Raw genomic sequence first — 15182 nt, forward strand, 5'->3', positions numbered from 1 at the left:
ATAGTTTCACAGTGTTGCTGTGTGCCTTCTGGTACAATGTTAGCCTACAAAAAAAAATTGCAAAAATGCCAAAAATATAATGCAAAATCTAGGTGCTAAATATCACAAAAAATAAATATTTAACACATTCAGTAAATAACGCATGCCTCTTAGTGAATTTACTACTTTTCAGATAAACACTGCATGGGTTATTTTAACTCAGAAGTTCATGTAGTTTGTTTTTTGTTAGGGTATGGGGTTAGAGTTAAGGTTAGGTCAGGGTGAGGATTAGGGAGTTAGGGTGAGGGTTTGAGTTGGGGTTAGTATTTTATTTAATATTTTCTTCTTATTTATGTATTTATTTATTGTTAGAGTGATAATAATAATAATAATAAATTAATAAATAAATGTAAAATAAATACACAAGTAAATAAAAATAATCATAAATAAATATGATGTAATAATAAAACAATAATAATTAACCCCTAACCTTAACCTCCTAACTATTAAAAAATATATTAAACAAATTATTATTATTAAATCATTATACAAAATAAACACCTAAACTTGAACAAAAAATACATTATTAATAATAAAAAATAAATCAATGTAAAATACGCAAATAAAAATAATCATAAATAAATACTTGTATTAATTATAAATTAATAATAATTAACCCATCACCTTAACCCCCTAAAACCTAAAAAAAAGTAATAAAATAATAACAATCATTTATTATTAATAATAATTTATTTAATATTTTTTAAGGTTAGGGGTTAATTATGAAGTATTTATCATGATTTTTTTTATTTATATGTGTATTTATTTTATTTATTTGACATTTATTTATTCATATATTATTACTAATTTTTTTTTCCACTGGAGCAGAAAATCATGCAAAACGTGCATTTCTATTCTTTCTGTGGGAATAAAAATGCACTAAAAACATGCAAATCTGCCCAATTTGAGCTACAAAAGTAGCTTAAAAACTTCAGGTGTTCTGTTTCAGGGAGTGGAGGTGTGAACCATCTCCATAGAGTAATATTGATTTTTTTCCCCCTGAGCATTTTGGAGCTTGGGGCCTTAATGTGTGACCCTAGTAGTACTTGTCCCAGATACTGGAAATCACTGGTGTACAATATGTAGAAAATAATGACAAAATATCTTGTTGATGTTATTGAGATGCATTTATTAAAACATTTACACTCACAGATATTTATATTCAGTGATTACAGCACTACAGGTCATAGAATTTAGGAATGTCATCTCCGGTTATCACAATCTGCTTCATTCCATCCTTTGTTACAGTCACTAGATGGATGATCCCTCCGCTGGATCCATCTCGGCTCATCGCCAGCGACAGAGCTGGGAGGAAAGAAGAGCAGCATAGAAACATCATTATAGAAATTATATCCAGGACTGGAGGGAGAATAGGAAGAAAAAAACTGTCAACCAAAGGCACTGAGTTACTGCATTTGAAGCTTAGACTGAGCTGAGGATGCTCCCTGCTCCCATGTGACATTGCTGGGCCAATCACCAAGCACTGGCATTGTCATGCGCTAATACATATTAGAAAGTACTGAGTATTTTTTTTTTTTTTATTCCTTAAAAGTTTCCAGGTATTTTCTTTGCTTTCAACAGCTGAACAGGATTTCTCTAAGGACAGCCATTGCCATTACAGATCCAGCCAATCTCAGATTCTTCTGACTTCCTTTTGCCCTGGAAATGTTAGAAGCCTCTGATTGCTGTTCCTAACTTTTTCAATATCTGAGGACTCAGATCCCCTACAAGATGGTCCAATTCTGGTTATATGAGGAACGAGTGCTATGTGAAGGAGATTTATATCGTATATAAGGAGCGAGTGATATCTGAAAGAGTTCTCTGATTCTATGAGGAGCCAATTACTTTTGGAAGGATTGCCCATCAGCTGATATATGTTGCTGCAGATTATTGCTCCCAGACAGGGGCAGACTGACCATTTGGAAACTCGGGCACTGCCCGAGTGCCCGGGGTCAGTAGGGGGCCCCATGAGATGCCCCTGGTACCTTTTTCATAATTTTTTTTGAGTTTGGGCAAGGACACAGGGGCCCCATGATCCCCTATTGCCCGGGGGCCCCATGAGTTGTCAGTCCGCCCCTGCTCCTAGAGCACAGGCATGGTTTATAATCTTACCAGCATGGAGCTCTGGTGAGTGAATTCAATTCATTTGGTGGTGGATTTATCTCATTATATGAGAAGTTTAAGAAGATTTATTGGATCACATACTAATAATTTAAATATATATTTTTAAATTTTTTTTTGCACATATTTTTATGGACTTTTAGTTGGACACTGGTTCACAAATATATTTCTAATAGCATTTTCACTGATTTACATTGGTTCTTTTGCTATATGTATTTTTTATAGTTGTATATTATTTGTGTTCACTCAATTATACCATCCAGAGAAATATTTTGAAGAGCTTAGGATATGGATAGCGCCACTAGAAAACACCTAATTAAACAAAAAAATATATAAATCCTGTGAATAAAAGAGCAGCTAAAACCTCACCCTCAAACAAGGTAAAAAGTGACAAAAAAAAGGTAGCGCTCCAACCACATAATCAATAACAAAAAACCATCATCAAAACATGAAAAGAAAATATATATCAATAAAAAAAAGTGAAAAAGTGTATCAAAATCCAAACAAGTATGATCTTAATATACAAATAAAATAGAAAAAAGGTAGTGCTCTAACCACATAATAACAAAAAACCATCATCGAAACATGAAAAAAAATTATATATATATAAAAAGTTAAAAAGTGTATCAAAATCCAAACAAATCCAAACAAATGATCTTAATATACAAATAAAATATCAAACTATTTTAACAAACTAAAGTGTCCAATTTCATCATAAAAAAAAATTCTAAAAAAATCAATACCAAACATAGAGATATTACACTTAAGGACCTATAATAGTGTACTTAAGTGTAAAAAAAAAATACATGAAAAAAACTTATAGCATTAATCAACTTCCAATGTGCAACTTGATAGAGAAAAAAAATGTATTATCTTAAACTTCAGTGCTCCAAAATATTTAATTCTTGAAATAAAACCAAAAAACACAGTGAAAAATCCACCACCAGGTGAATTAAATAAACTCACCAGAGCTACATGCTGGTCAAATTATGGCTTTAATTGGTAAAAGGATCTGGGAGAAATCAGCGCACCTTTCAGGACCTACTTAAGAGCCTGTGTTCACTTCACTAAATAATCAAACATGTGCGAGGGGGAAATAAAAAACACAGGATTTTTGCTAGAACATGAGTGGTTTGTTGGCGTGAAAACATCACCATCTCATTCACTAAGCTCGGTGAACATTCGCTTTGCTAAGCAAGCAGTCTCTATGCCTTACGTCAGCCTTTCTCAACCAGGGTGCCTTGAGGTTTCTTCAGGGGTGCCTTGGCAAAATGTCTAAAAGTTGCCCAAAACTTGTATACAATCCAGCGGGTGGAAAAAGCCTACTTTTTAATTACACAAAATCACAAGTTTTCATTGCACACCATTAAGACCTTCTAGCCGCCCATGTCCTGACAACCATTGGTATCATCAGTTGATAAGGAGGATGTCAGCTGCCTGCACAGCATCCTAGTTTGCCCCTCCCCTGCCCCTCTCCGTCAGTGCTGGGGTCACATTGGCTCAGTGATGGGGAAAAACTGAGGGAGAAGAGAAACATTGGAATACTAGTCAGTACCAGTGTGCAAAAGTGTGTTTACTCTGGAAGAATATATCGCCTAAAGTTGGGTGTCCTACGTCTGTGGATGTTGCTGCATTATATAAAACTATTAGAATAGTTTTTCACATTTTAGAATGGGTGCACTTTTAAAATTATGGATAGTCCCAAGGCACCCTTTAAAATTATGGACAGTCTTGAGGCACCCCATTCTAAAATGGGGTGCCTCAAGACTGTCCTTAATTTTAGAGGGTGCCTCAAGACTGTCCTTAATTTTAGAGGGTGCCTCAAGACTGTCCTTAATTTTAGAGGGTGCCTCGGGACTGTCCATAATCTTAAAGGGTGCCTTGATTAAAAAAAGGTTGAGAAATACTGCCTTATGTAAATCAAGCCCAGCATATGCTACAAAACAGAATGGCAACCAATTTGTGACCAAATCCTCAATGTATTCCCATTGTAAAGGCCCACTAGAGCCCCTTACCATGAACAGTGAACCTCTCACACTCTTCTTTGGTCATTCCAGGCTTGAAAACAGAGTCCACATAACCGTATATATAGGAACTGCCAGATCCTCCGATGGCAAAAGGCTGCCGGGTTATCATCCCACCCAACGTCCCATACACCTGGTCAGAAGAGATGGATAATGTGTACATTTGAGTGATGGCACTTGGATTTCACATCAATTACTCTTCTCATATACAGTTTTTGCATGTAAATGTATTTTAAATTATGTAATACAGCATAAATATATGATCATTTTAAAAAGAACGAGCCACACTGGGCTCAGCCAGGAAACTAACAATTCAGCCTTAATGTGTGTGTATAGCCCAAACATTTATGAATAGAAGGAAGGAATAAAACTTTTTATTTTTTTGCTGTCTGTGACCTGCTGGGGAGAATTCCATTCAATTCCTGTCCTGGAGACACATCAGGAGTGAGATAAAATCTCCCTAAGGTGATCTGCCCCACTAGTAGATTTCCCCTCCACTCTTGCTTTTGTCACCTTTGTACAATTTTGGAATTCCCCTCATTTTCTATTTCGGTGACAATGGTCACAAGGACAAAAAATGGGTGAATATCCCCAGCAGTATGTACTCTGAACGATTGAGCCAATTTTATGTCTTCATACTGACTTCCCAAGTCTGCCAGCTTGCTCCGGGTAAGTATTTCGAAGTATCAAAGCCAGCAAGAGCCAGGTAATAAGCCTTTCCAAGATTAGAGGACACATAAAGGCTCTGGTATGACTCTGGTAAGCTCCAAATCCAATTATGATGTGATGCACAAGCCTCCCTTTTTCTTCCAACTGAGCCAAATCCTTCATTTGTGTCTCACACGCTCCCCTTCCCAGACACTGCAGCTCAGAGTAGGAGGGTGTCGGCAACAAAGGCAGTGCTGCCAGAAAGCAGTGGGTAGGACTAAGTGTGGCCTGGTGCTGATTGACAACCTACAGGAGTGTGAATCAGCAGTCACAATGCTAATAGCCATTCCATCTGCAACTTTTTTTCATCCCACTCTAGTGCAAGCAGTTACAGCCTACATGAGAATGGCAACTCTGCTCTGAATTCAGGAGCAGTGCAGCCTTGTTGCCACCCTGTCAAAGGAAGCTGCATTAGTTGGACTTCACTGAGGATCAGGGATGCTGTTAGAAACCAAGAGGCCCCATATAGCCAACCTGAAAGCCCTCCCCCACCAAATAAATACAGTTTACTATGCTGCAGTTATGAATGAATGAATATGGTCAGTGATTGGAACTGATCACTCATTGTGTTTTTTCAGGAAAGGAAGAGGCTGAATGATTGTATTGTGTACTTGTAGTGCTGGAGTGGGGTTCACACAGGGGAGCCTGGGCAGCAGGGGGAAACATATGGTGCACAGGAAGGGTGATCGATACAGTGCGGGGGGGCTCAATTTTTGTCTTTTGAACCAATCCCTTGTATGGTCCTCTTTTCAGCAGCTGAAAGCCAGCTGGAGGGAGAGAGGAAGCCAGCTTTCAACTGCTGTAGATAGAGCCGCACAGGAGATTGGTTCTAGTAATTGCCCCCCATCATGCTTATCACCTTCCCACATCCAATTCACCCAGCTACTTGGGCCCCCCTGCTGGCTTGGGCCCCATACAGCAGGACTGGTGGTACCCCCTTTTATCCACAACCCTGGGCAGGATCAACAAGTATTTGTGAGGCTTTGCAGGGGGGCTAAGAAAAAACTGCAGTGCATATGGACTAAGTGCTGCACGACATCTTTTTTTTTTTATTGGGGGGCCACAGATTTACTTCAAGCAGTGGCATCCTCCATATTTCCAATAACAGAAATTTCTTGAAGTTGGGCCTAATGTAAAATGATAAATTAACCTGTAAAGTGGAACTAAACCTTTCTTACCCTTTACAGCCAAGGAAGCCGCCATCTTGGCCTCTGCTTGACCTGCAGCTGCCATGGTGCTGCACGTGTGATCAGTTATAACACCAGACATTTGAGGTCTTTGTTCCACTTTCATTTTATCCAGTTTAAAGCACCTTTCCTACAAACTTTGTGGAACCATAGACCTTGGCCTCATTTATATAATACATAACATGGGAAGATGTTTTCATTGGGCCCCTTTCACACGCGCTGGATCCATTTTTTTCTCAGCAAGGGATCCATCCACAGATCTCCTGCTGAGCTGAGTGGAGCAGTCGGATTTATTTATTTCAGGTACTTATATAGCTCCACCAATTTACACAGCACTTTACATATATATTGTACATTCACATCAGTCCCTAACCTTCAAGGGGTGTACAATCTAAGGTCCCTAACTCACATTCATACATACACATACTAGGGACAATTTAGACAGGATCCAATTAACCTACCAGCATGTCTTTGGAGTATGGGAGGAAACTAGAGTACCCAGAGGAAACCCACACAGGCACAGGGAGAACATGCAAACTCCAGGCAGGTGGCACTGTGGTTGGGATTCGAACCAGCGACCCTAGTACTGCCAGGCGGAAGTGCTAACCATTTACCCTGTGTCCGCTCCGCTTATGCAAACATGGACACAGTTTACTCTTCTTTATGGGCATTTGGATGGAAATGGACCAGCTGCCTGTTTACTCCTGACTGCACTCTGTTCTGATCTGACCAGACGGAGAGGAACAGGTTGGGTCCCCTTCTGCTTTTTTTGACGGATTGGATCCAGAGGTAGCTATTTACATTCAACTGCCCTTAACCACTTGCTCGCATCAGCTTCTAACTTCAGCTTGTTCAATTAAGTTTTGACAAAAAAAAAAAAACTGGACGCCGATTGGTTTCTTTACATCTATACAACTGCACCAGATTTTGCACGTTCCAGTTTTAGTAAATCCCCCCCATAGTCTTTCACTTGGCAGTGTAGATTTCCCTGATTCTCCATACTGCTTTCTGCGTTGCTTCTCCCACTAGATTCCAGCAGGATCTCGCTCACCTGTCCGCCATGTTTCTTGTCCCAGCCAGCCACAATAAGATGCGCACTTATTTCCTCCTTATACTTGTAGCTGACCCCCTTCACCAGGTTTGCAGCGGCTAGCACTAAGGGTGCGCTGTCCAGTTCCATACTGCAGGGAAAGAAGATAGGCAAGAAGACATATTGGCATAGACAAAGCCGCATTTCATATCTGGTAGGACTATGTGCTCTATGTGTTTATAATCAGCTGCAAAGTAAAGAATGATGGAATTGATCCTATTGGGTGTCAATGACTAGGATTTCCATGATTGGGGCCTGTAACAACCCACAGTCATTGGCTCCCAAAACCTCACCCTTTGCTATGATTGCCTCTATTATGCAGATTATGTATTTGTTTTAGTATTCTTATCCTGAAATAGTGTGACAGAGTATAATTAAAGCTGAACTCTGAGTATGATCCCCAATACATACTTCATTGGTCTAGCATGGACCAATGTACAGTATGTATGCATATCTCATACCTTCAGGACCACTAAAGAGGCTAACCATCACTGTAGGGGTCGGCACTATACACTGATCACCACGATCTTCCAGGTCTAGTGCCAAGTGGCTTCCCTGCTTCATACACAGCCACAGTGGGTTGCTTGCTCAGCACTGCTGCCATTCACAGAAAGCCTTGGATTTTTTTAACCAGTTCCCACCCGGCCTATTATACAATGAAATCAGCAAAAAGTGGTGCAGGAATCTTTTTTTTATAAAAAAAAGTTGCGGCGACGTGAACAGTTCCATTGCCAGCAAAGTGGTGCGACTTGCCATGTGATTTGGAACTGGCAAATCGCATGACAAGTCTACTTTGGAAAAGTCACAGACTGCGTCTTCCCCCCACCTTATTGATCCAACATTAGCAAACATCACTTTTACTGTAGACTCTGCTGCTGTCAGCATTCTATGCCTCCAGTCGCCAATATAATTCCACCTGGCAGATCAGTAAATAATTCTGCCTCGTACAGTGCTGTCACTATGGGGGTGCGAGGGGTGCGGACCACACCCGTGTGACACCCACCAGACACCAGTCCTGCCATTTACAAGCTGTCAATGTCATTCTCCCAGAGAGCCATCTATGGGAGGCAGGACAGCTGTAGATAGTGGGTGGGACCTCAAGAGTTAACAGCAGGTGATTGGTTGTTAGGATGCAGGGCGGTCCTAGCAACCAGTCACCAGCTTGCAGCTGGGCAATGTGGGGGGGGGGGGAGCTGAGGACAATAATGGGGTGCTGTGGGGGGGAGCTGAGGACAGTAATAGGGCACTGTAGGGGAAAACTGAAGACAGTAATGGGGTGCTGTGGGGGAAAGCTTAAGCACAATAATGGGGCACTGTGAAGGGAAACTGAGGACAGTAATGGGGTGTTTTTTGGGGTCTGAGGACAGTAATAGGGTGCTTTGGGGGGGGGAGAATAGTAATGGGGTGCTGTGGGGGGGAGCTGAAGACAGTAATGGGGTGCTGTGGGGAGTGGCAGTAATGGGGGAGACTCAGGACATTAATGGGGGGTCTGGAGACAGTAGTTGGGTGCCTGAGGACAGTAATGGGGGACTGAGGCTAGTAATGGGGGAGCTGAGAACAATAATGGGGTGCTGTGGGGAGAGGACAGTAATGGGGCGCTGTGGGAAGGTGAAATTAGGACAGTAATGGGGTCGCTGAGGACAGTAACGGGGTCGCTGAGGACATTATTGAGGGTCCGAGGACAGTAATGGGGGCCTAAGGACAGTAACTGGGTCACTGAAGACGTTTATAGGGGGAGAGCCACACCGGTAGACTAGTCTGTTCAGTGCCCTATTGCTTCTCCTGCTGGGGGTGGGGGGGTGACATCATGTTTTACTGCACCAGGTGACACCAACTTTAGTAATGCCATTGGCCACATGAAGCAAATGTATTGCAAGATTTAAGAGCCAGCAAAACCAGATTCTTTCCTGTTCCCACATTCTATCTCTCTGACTGTATCAAAATGATTTGCTAAATACCACAGCTATGTGTATATCTCATTAATTAGCTGGACAGTATTGGGCCCTGTGAGCTGCTGGGCCCCATAGAAGATATATGGTCTTACCTATGCACTTCCAAGTAGTAAGTCACCATATCAGCTACAGCTTGACAGTCAGCTGCAGAACCAGAGAGGGCACAGTAGATTTTATCAGAGAGAGGAGCCAGCTTATTAAAGATTCGATTTACTACAGCATCCCTGGAGAGAGATGGGAAAGAGATTACTAGACATTATTAAAGATCGCACTAGAATGGAGTGTACCAAAATATTAACCAGCCCTCAACCATAGAAACACTCACCCAGCAGATACTCTTGAGTCGGATCCAATGACGATTCCTCCATTGAATTCAATAGCAATGATGGTGGTCTAAAAAAAGACAAAAGGTAAAAATTAACGAAGCTGACTACATTACTCAGCTGGTGGAGTATGCACAGGGTCACAAAGGAACTCTGGTGAAGACAGTTTTCCCAAGGGCCCTTACAAGCAATACCCAATTTCAAGGAAACCTGGGCTAGTAGAAACACAGCGGCTGTCAATGGTGGCCTCTTGTGTGTCTGCTAGTGGCCTGACTATGGTGATATTCCTCTGCCAATGCTCTCCAAGTCACTGATCTTAAACAAGTCTGCAAGCAGTGACATCAGAGAAGTCTGATCTGTTTGGGGTCACTGATTTAAGCCATTTAAGCTACTGTATCAGTATGACCGTAAGGCAACCAGCATGTTCAGACAGATGGCAGCAATGGCAGCCTGCCCACTTGTCTCAAGCAAGACCTACTTTATAGTTTTAGCCCACGTAACTGACCCAGAACCTTTCAAAGTTCATACAGCCTATTGACATCTTAACCCATTGGCGCCGGCGCCTCCCGGCCCTTTAAGGGTTTCAGAAGCCGGGAGGTGGGGCGGGGTTTTAGAGTCATGTGACCGCCATGATTTGCTGTCATGGCGGTCACATGATTGGGAAAGGTCCCGATCGAAAGAGGAGATTGGGACCTTTCCGTGAGTACCAGACATGCGTGCTGGGAACGTACAGGGCGCACGCTCTCAGCACATATGTTTTTCTTAATTGCACACAAATGTGCGGCTGCTCGGCATCAAGGCCCAGACACCGGGAGGCCACACATTTGCGTGCAGCCGGCGCCAAGAGGTTAATGTTTGTCATTCTAAAGCCCAACTTGATCATCATAAGTAGGGATGAGTTCAGTATTCAGACATTCATTGAAATGCCAAATGTGTGGGGTGTTCGGCAAGGACAAACGTAACAGCTTCTGACTGTCAATGGTTGCTAGGGAAGCAGCAGGTGCTTCTGCCCACCATTGTCTTTACCAACCTGATGTCACCCCGCCCATTCACTTACCAACCACTGACAACACCCAGCCCATGTAAAAAATTGGGAAGGGAATGGAGCGGTTTACATAATTGTCTAAATATGACCACATGGGCATATTTGGCCAATGATATCATGACTGTTCCTTCCTCTTGCTTTATATAGCTGATGACAGCTCAGGGAGCTGTCATTCGGATATTTGGAACTCCAGGATCAATCATGTGCAGCAGGTCATTGGGTTGTTTATTCAGACAGTCAATGGGCAGCAGGACATCATTATTGACAATGGATTTACAATAAGAGACTTTTTTGGGGATTTTTTTTTTTAAGTGTGAATGAGTAGAAGTAGTACCCCTACTTATTCACATGAGGGGGTGGTATCTGGCAGCCCCATATTATTAAAGGGGACTTCCAGGTTTCAATAAGCCCCTGCCCAGCTGAACCAGTACAAACACCAGGCCAGGGTTGTAGAGAAGAGGCCCTTGTCCTCATCAACATGTTGAGGGCATGTGACCTGGTATGGTTGAGGAGAGTGGGGCCGGTATGGATTTTTTGGGGATCTCACTTTTTTGTTTTTTTGCATGCATTCCCCCTTAAAATCTGTACCAGATCCAGAGGGTCTGATTTGGATATCCTGGGGAACCTCCTTTTTTTTTTTTGTTTAGCATGCATGTGGAGCCCTCTTAAAATCCATACCAGACTAAAAGGGAGAGATTTATTAAAACTGGTGCACACTGAATTTGGTGCAGCTGTGCATGGTAACCAATCGGCTTCTAACTTCAGCTTGTTCAATTATGCTTTGACAATAAATCCTGGAAGCTGATTGGTTTCTATACACAACTGCACCAGATTCTGTGTGCACCAGGTTTAGTACATCTCCCACAATGGGTCTGGTATGCATTTTAGGGAAGACTCTACACACATTTGTTTTTTAATTCTTGCTGTAGGATGTGCAACATCAAAAGTGAAATTTATAAAGAAAAAAAGACAGAGTTTAAATTGTGGGCAAATAAAACGTCATTGCTGGGTTCTTAAAAAAAAAGCGAACACAGACCCCTCTACAGCCAAAAGGGAGATGTTGTTTGCTGGCAATTTAATACTTTTTCCTTTTGTAAATGTTAGAGCTTTAAAAAAAAAACTCACTGCTCCTGGCCACATGGATTTTTTAAAATTTCTTCCATTGGTACATGTTCCCCAAGGCAGTGCCTACCCCCATGTTAGTTTTAGACACCCCCTTGCCTATTAGCCTAGAAATGGCGCATTTTTCATTTGACAGATTCAGCTCCCATTGATTTTTATTGAGGTTTGAGTTCAGCATCTGAATTGAATTGAATCTCAGTCCAGGGCAGTTTGGCTATGGAAACTTTGTGGGGCACCTATACAGTGCCTGGGAACCAGAATAAGCTGCAAGCTTTGAGAAACAAAGCAGGATTTACCCTGCAACAAATATTAGAAGTTTGGCAGCTAAGATGCAACTGTAGAAACCTGGGGTAGCACCTTAACAGTGCTGGAGCACCAGAATAGGCTGCAAACTTCGAGGGCCTTTGCAGGAGAGCCAGAAAAGGCCAAGAGGTGACAGGAACTGGTAATGGGGGCAGGAATCATTTTTTGGGGGGGGGATCCAGATGACAATTAATAGTTCAGTCTGTAACATCAGCAGCAGGGGTTTTGTAGTCATTGGTAATCCAAGACTGGTTAAAGCAGTTGTAAAGGCTTTTTTACCTTCAATCTATGCATTAAGCTAAAAAATCTTCTGTGAGCAGTAGTGCCCCCAGCCCCCTCATTACTTACCTGAGCCTTAACGCGATCCAGCAATGTGAACGACCATCTCGGCTGGCCAGGGTCCCTGTCTCCTCATTGCCCGAGACAGCCATTGGCTCCTGCTGCTGTCAATCACAGACAGTCAGTCAATGAGGAGAGAGGGGGCGGGGCCAAGTCATGGCTCTGTGCGTGAATGTACACATGAAGCAGCAGGTGCCCCTATAGCAAGCTGCTTGCTGTGGGGGGCACCGACAGGAGGGAGGGGCCAGGAGAGCCTGCGGAGGACCTGAGAAGAAGAGGATCTGGGCTGCTCTGTGCAAAACCACTACCTACAGCAGGTAAGTATAGACATGTTTGTTACTTTTGATAAAAAATGTAAACCTTTAGAATCCCTTTAAAAAAGAAAAAAACACTATTAAAGTAAAGAGTCTGTGAAGAAAAAAAAGATGGCAGGAGAACCCCATGACAGGATCTGCTCTGTGCAAAACCACTGCATACAGCATGTAAGTATAGACATGTTTATTTAACCCTTTGATGCTGGTGCCTCCCGGCCCTTTAAGGGGTTTCTGACGCCGGGAGGCAGGGCAGGGTTTAGGGTCATGTGACTGCCATGATTGGCTGCAAGTGTACAATCCAAACGCACATGTTCCTGCGTTTAAAAATGGCTGTGTGTATAAGTCGATGCTGCAGCGACCGTCGGCTGGAACTGAACAGAATCGGCAAGGGAAAATGTCACCAGCACACCGAGGACCACATGTCACATGCCTGATGAAGGGGTCCTGCGAGACTCCAAAACGTTGCCTTGCTCTAACTATGTGATCATTCATTAATACTTTTGAACCCATATTGGTGATCCTGGTGTGCTGGTGACATTCTCCCTTGCCGTGATTGGCTGTCAAGGTAGTCGCATGATTGGAAAGGTCCCAATCACAAGGAGATTGTGACCTTTCTGTGGAAGAGCGCGCTCTCAGCACATGTTTGCAAATATGCGGTCGCTCGGCGTCGAGGCCCAGCCGCCAAGATCCTACTGTAGGCTTGAAGAGGTGAAAAAAAAACCCAAAACAATTAACCTTTAGAATTGGTTTAAATTGAACCCTTTTACTGCTATCAACATATGTTGGTGGCAGCAGGGAGGGGTTTACCTTTAGTAGCTCCTAAATCTTTATTGCCTCCATCTAGAAGGGCCTTCAGGACTGAAGTTTGGGTTCATAAGTTTGGTAGTAAAGAACCCACTTAGCAGAGGCTCATAATCCCGATTACCCAGGTGCTGCTACAGAGTCAGGTGTAATGGCTGCTATGAGAGGGTCATCTCACATACCCCCCACTCCCCTCAAGACTCCCTTATGGGGGCATCCGATCTGTTCCCATTGGTGGAAATCTGCAGCAGGCACTGGAAGTCCAAGCCTTGGCCCAACAGCTCAGGCTATTCCTAAAACCTAAAATACGCTCTTACCTGAGGACTACCCACGCTGCATCAGAGGTATGAATAAGTGTACAATGACGGCTTTTTTTAATGGTTGAACTTGATAGACTTTTGTCTTTTTTCAGCCAGACTAACTATGTAACTTTTTTTTGGTCTTCTTTGGACATACTTCTTTTTTAATTCCTTTTGGGGTGACTGCCTTTGCTCCTACCAGGGCTCTGGCAATCAGCTAAGCTGGAAATAATTCTTTATATGTTTGGCAACCTTTTACATGCAGAACTTTGAGTGGATCGGAAAAGTTGGGTTGTTAACAGGGATGGACTGACCATTTAGAAACTCGGGCACTGCCCGAGGGCCCGGGGTCAGTAGGGGGCCCCATGAGATGCCCCTGGTACCTTTTTCATAGGCTTTTTTGAGTTTGGGCAAAGACACAGGGGTCCTATGATCCCCTATTGCCCGGGGGCCCCATGAGTTTTCAGTCCGCCCCTGGTTGTTAACTGAAAGCATCCGGGCAATTATTTTTCTATACTACATACAGGCCAGGCATTTCCTCATCTTGTCTTTCCGCGCTGCACGTCCTCTCCTCTCCCTCCCTCCCAGCACACCATACCCCTCTCATTCTTAGCTCGGAGTCCTCTACACCCCACTCTTTTAGTAGCCCACCACAGAATCAGCTGATTTGTATTACTTACCCCAGTGGACACCTCAAGAGACGAGGAAAAGGGGTTCCCAGGTCCCGGCATTTTGCTACGTCTCTGTTTCCTGAAGTAAAACTGAAAGTAGAATTTGCAGCTGCAGCTTCATGACGCTGAGTAGCTTTGTTAGCAGCAGTCAGCTTCATACAGAGCTCTCCTAACAGGGCAGGTTCAGACAATCACAATTCCTCGCTCCATCACAATATGTAGTATTGATTACAGGACAAAACAGTAATAGGATTACAAGCACTTGTGGGTTTTTTTTTTAAAAAGTTACAATATGTTTCCTGCTCCCTATCTACATCATTATATTTCCTATGAATTCAAATCAACAGACATATACTGTAGCTTCAAATATAAAATTTAAAGCAGCATTAAACCCGACACTAAAAAAGTTAAATATTGCAGCTTACCAATCATTAGATATGATGACTGCATTAGTTTTCTTTTTTTTAATCTTTTTCCTCTCTGTTTTCACTTGTTGATTTAGCCAGTAATTTACCTCCTGTATTATAGTGCCCCCACTCTGGATGAAGGAGCACAAGGGGAACCTTTGCACAGAAGCATTGCCAGTACATGAGGGAAAGGGGTGTTAGAGGGACTTGCAGATTTAGATACACTAACAAACTGAAGCCAAACGTCATCTCACACTGAAGTTACTCAAACAGTTTTTTCCCCTTTTGGGCTAAAGGTTTTACATATATAAAGTCTGATCATTGTAAGCACTGCTGTCAGTGGTAAAAGGTTTGCCTCAACCCTTTAACTAGTTGCTGACTGCAGATAGCCGAATGACGGCTGCACTGTGGCCGGCCAGTTCTGGGAGATCGTCATA

At 42.7% G+C, this 15182-nt stretch overlaps 1 protein-coding gene across 1 annotated transcript; it reads right to left on the bottom strand.

The window, feature by feature from the left end:
* Nucleotides 1-1144: 1144 nt before the first annotated feature.
* On the bottom strand, nt 1145-14485 carry PSMB9 (proteasome 20S subunit beta 9). Its single transcript, XM_089660849.1, has 6 exons — nt 14348-14485; nt 9447-9514; nt 9214-9345; nt 7131-7260; nt 4176-4317; nt 1145-1344 (listed from the first exon to the last, which is right to left on the bottom strand). Exons 1-6 carry the CDS (start codon nt 14396-14398, stop codon nt 1217-1219), a joined length of 651 nt encoding a protein of 216 aa, XP_089516975.1. The 5' UTR covers nt 14399-14485; the 3' UTR covers nt 1145-1216.
* Between the last annotated feature and the right edge of the window lie 697 nt (nt 14486-15182).

This window comes from Staurois parvus, unplaced genomic scaffold, assembly GCF_062004578.1.
Source record: "Staurois parvus isolate SC_StPar_1 unplaced genomic scaffold, SC_StPar_1.0 ptg001284l, whole genome shotgun sequence".
Lineage (NCBI taxonomy): Eukaryota > Metazoa > Chordata > Amphibia > Anura > Ranidae > Staurois > Staurois parvus.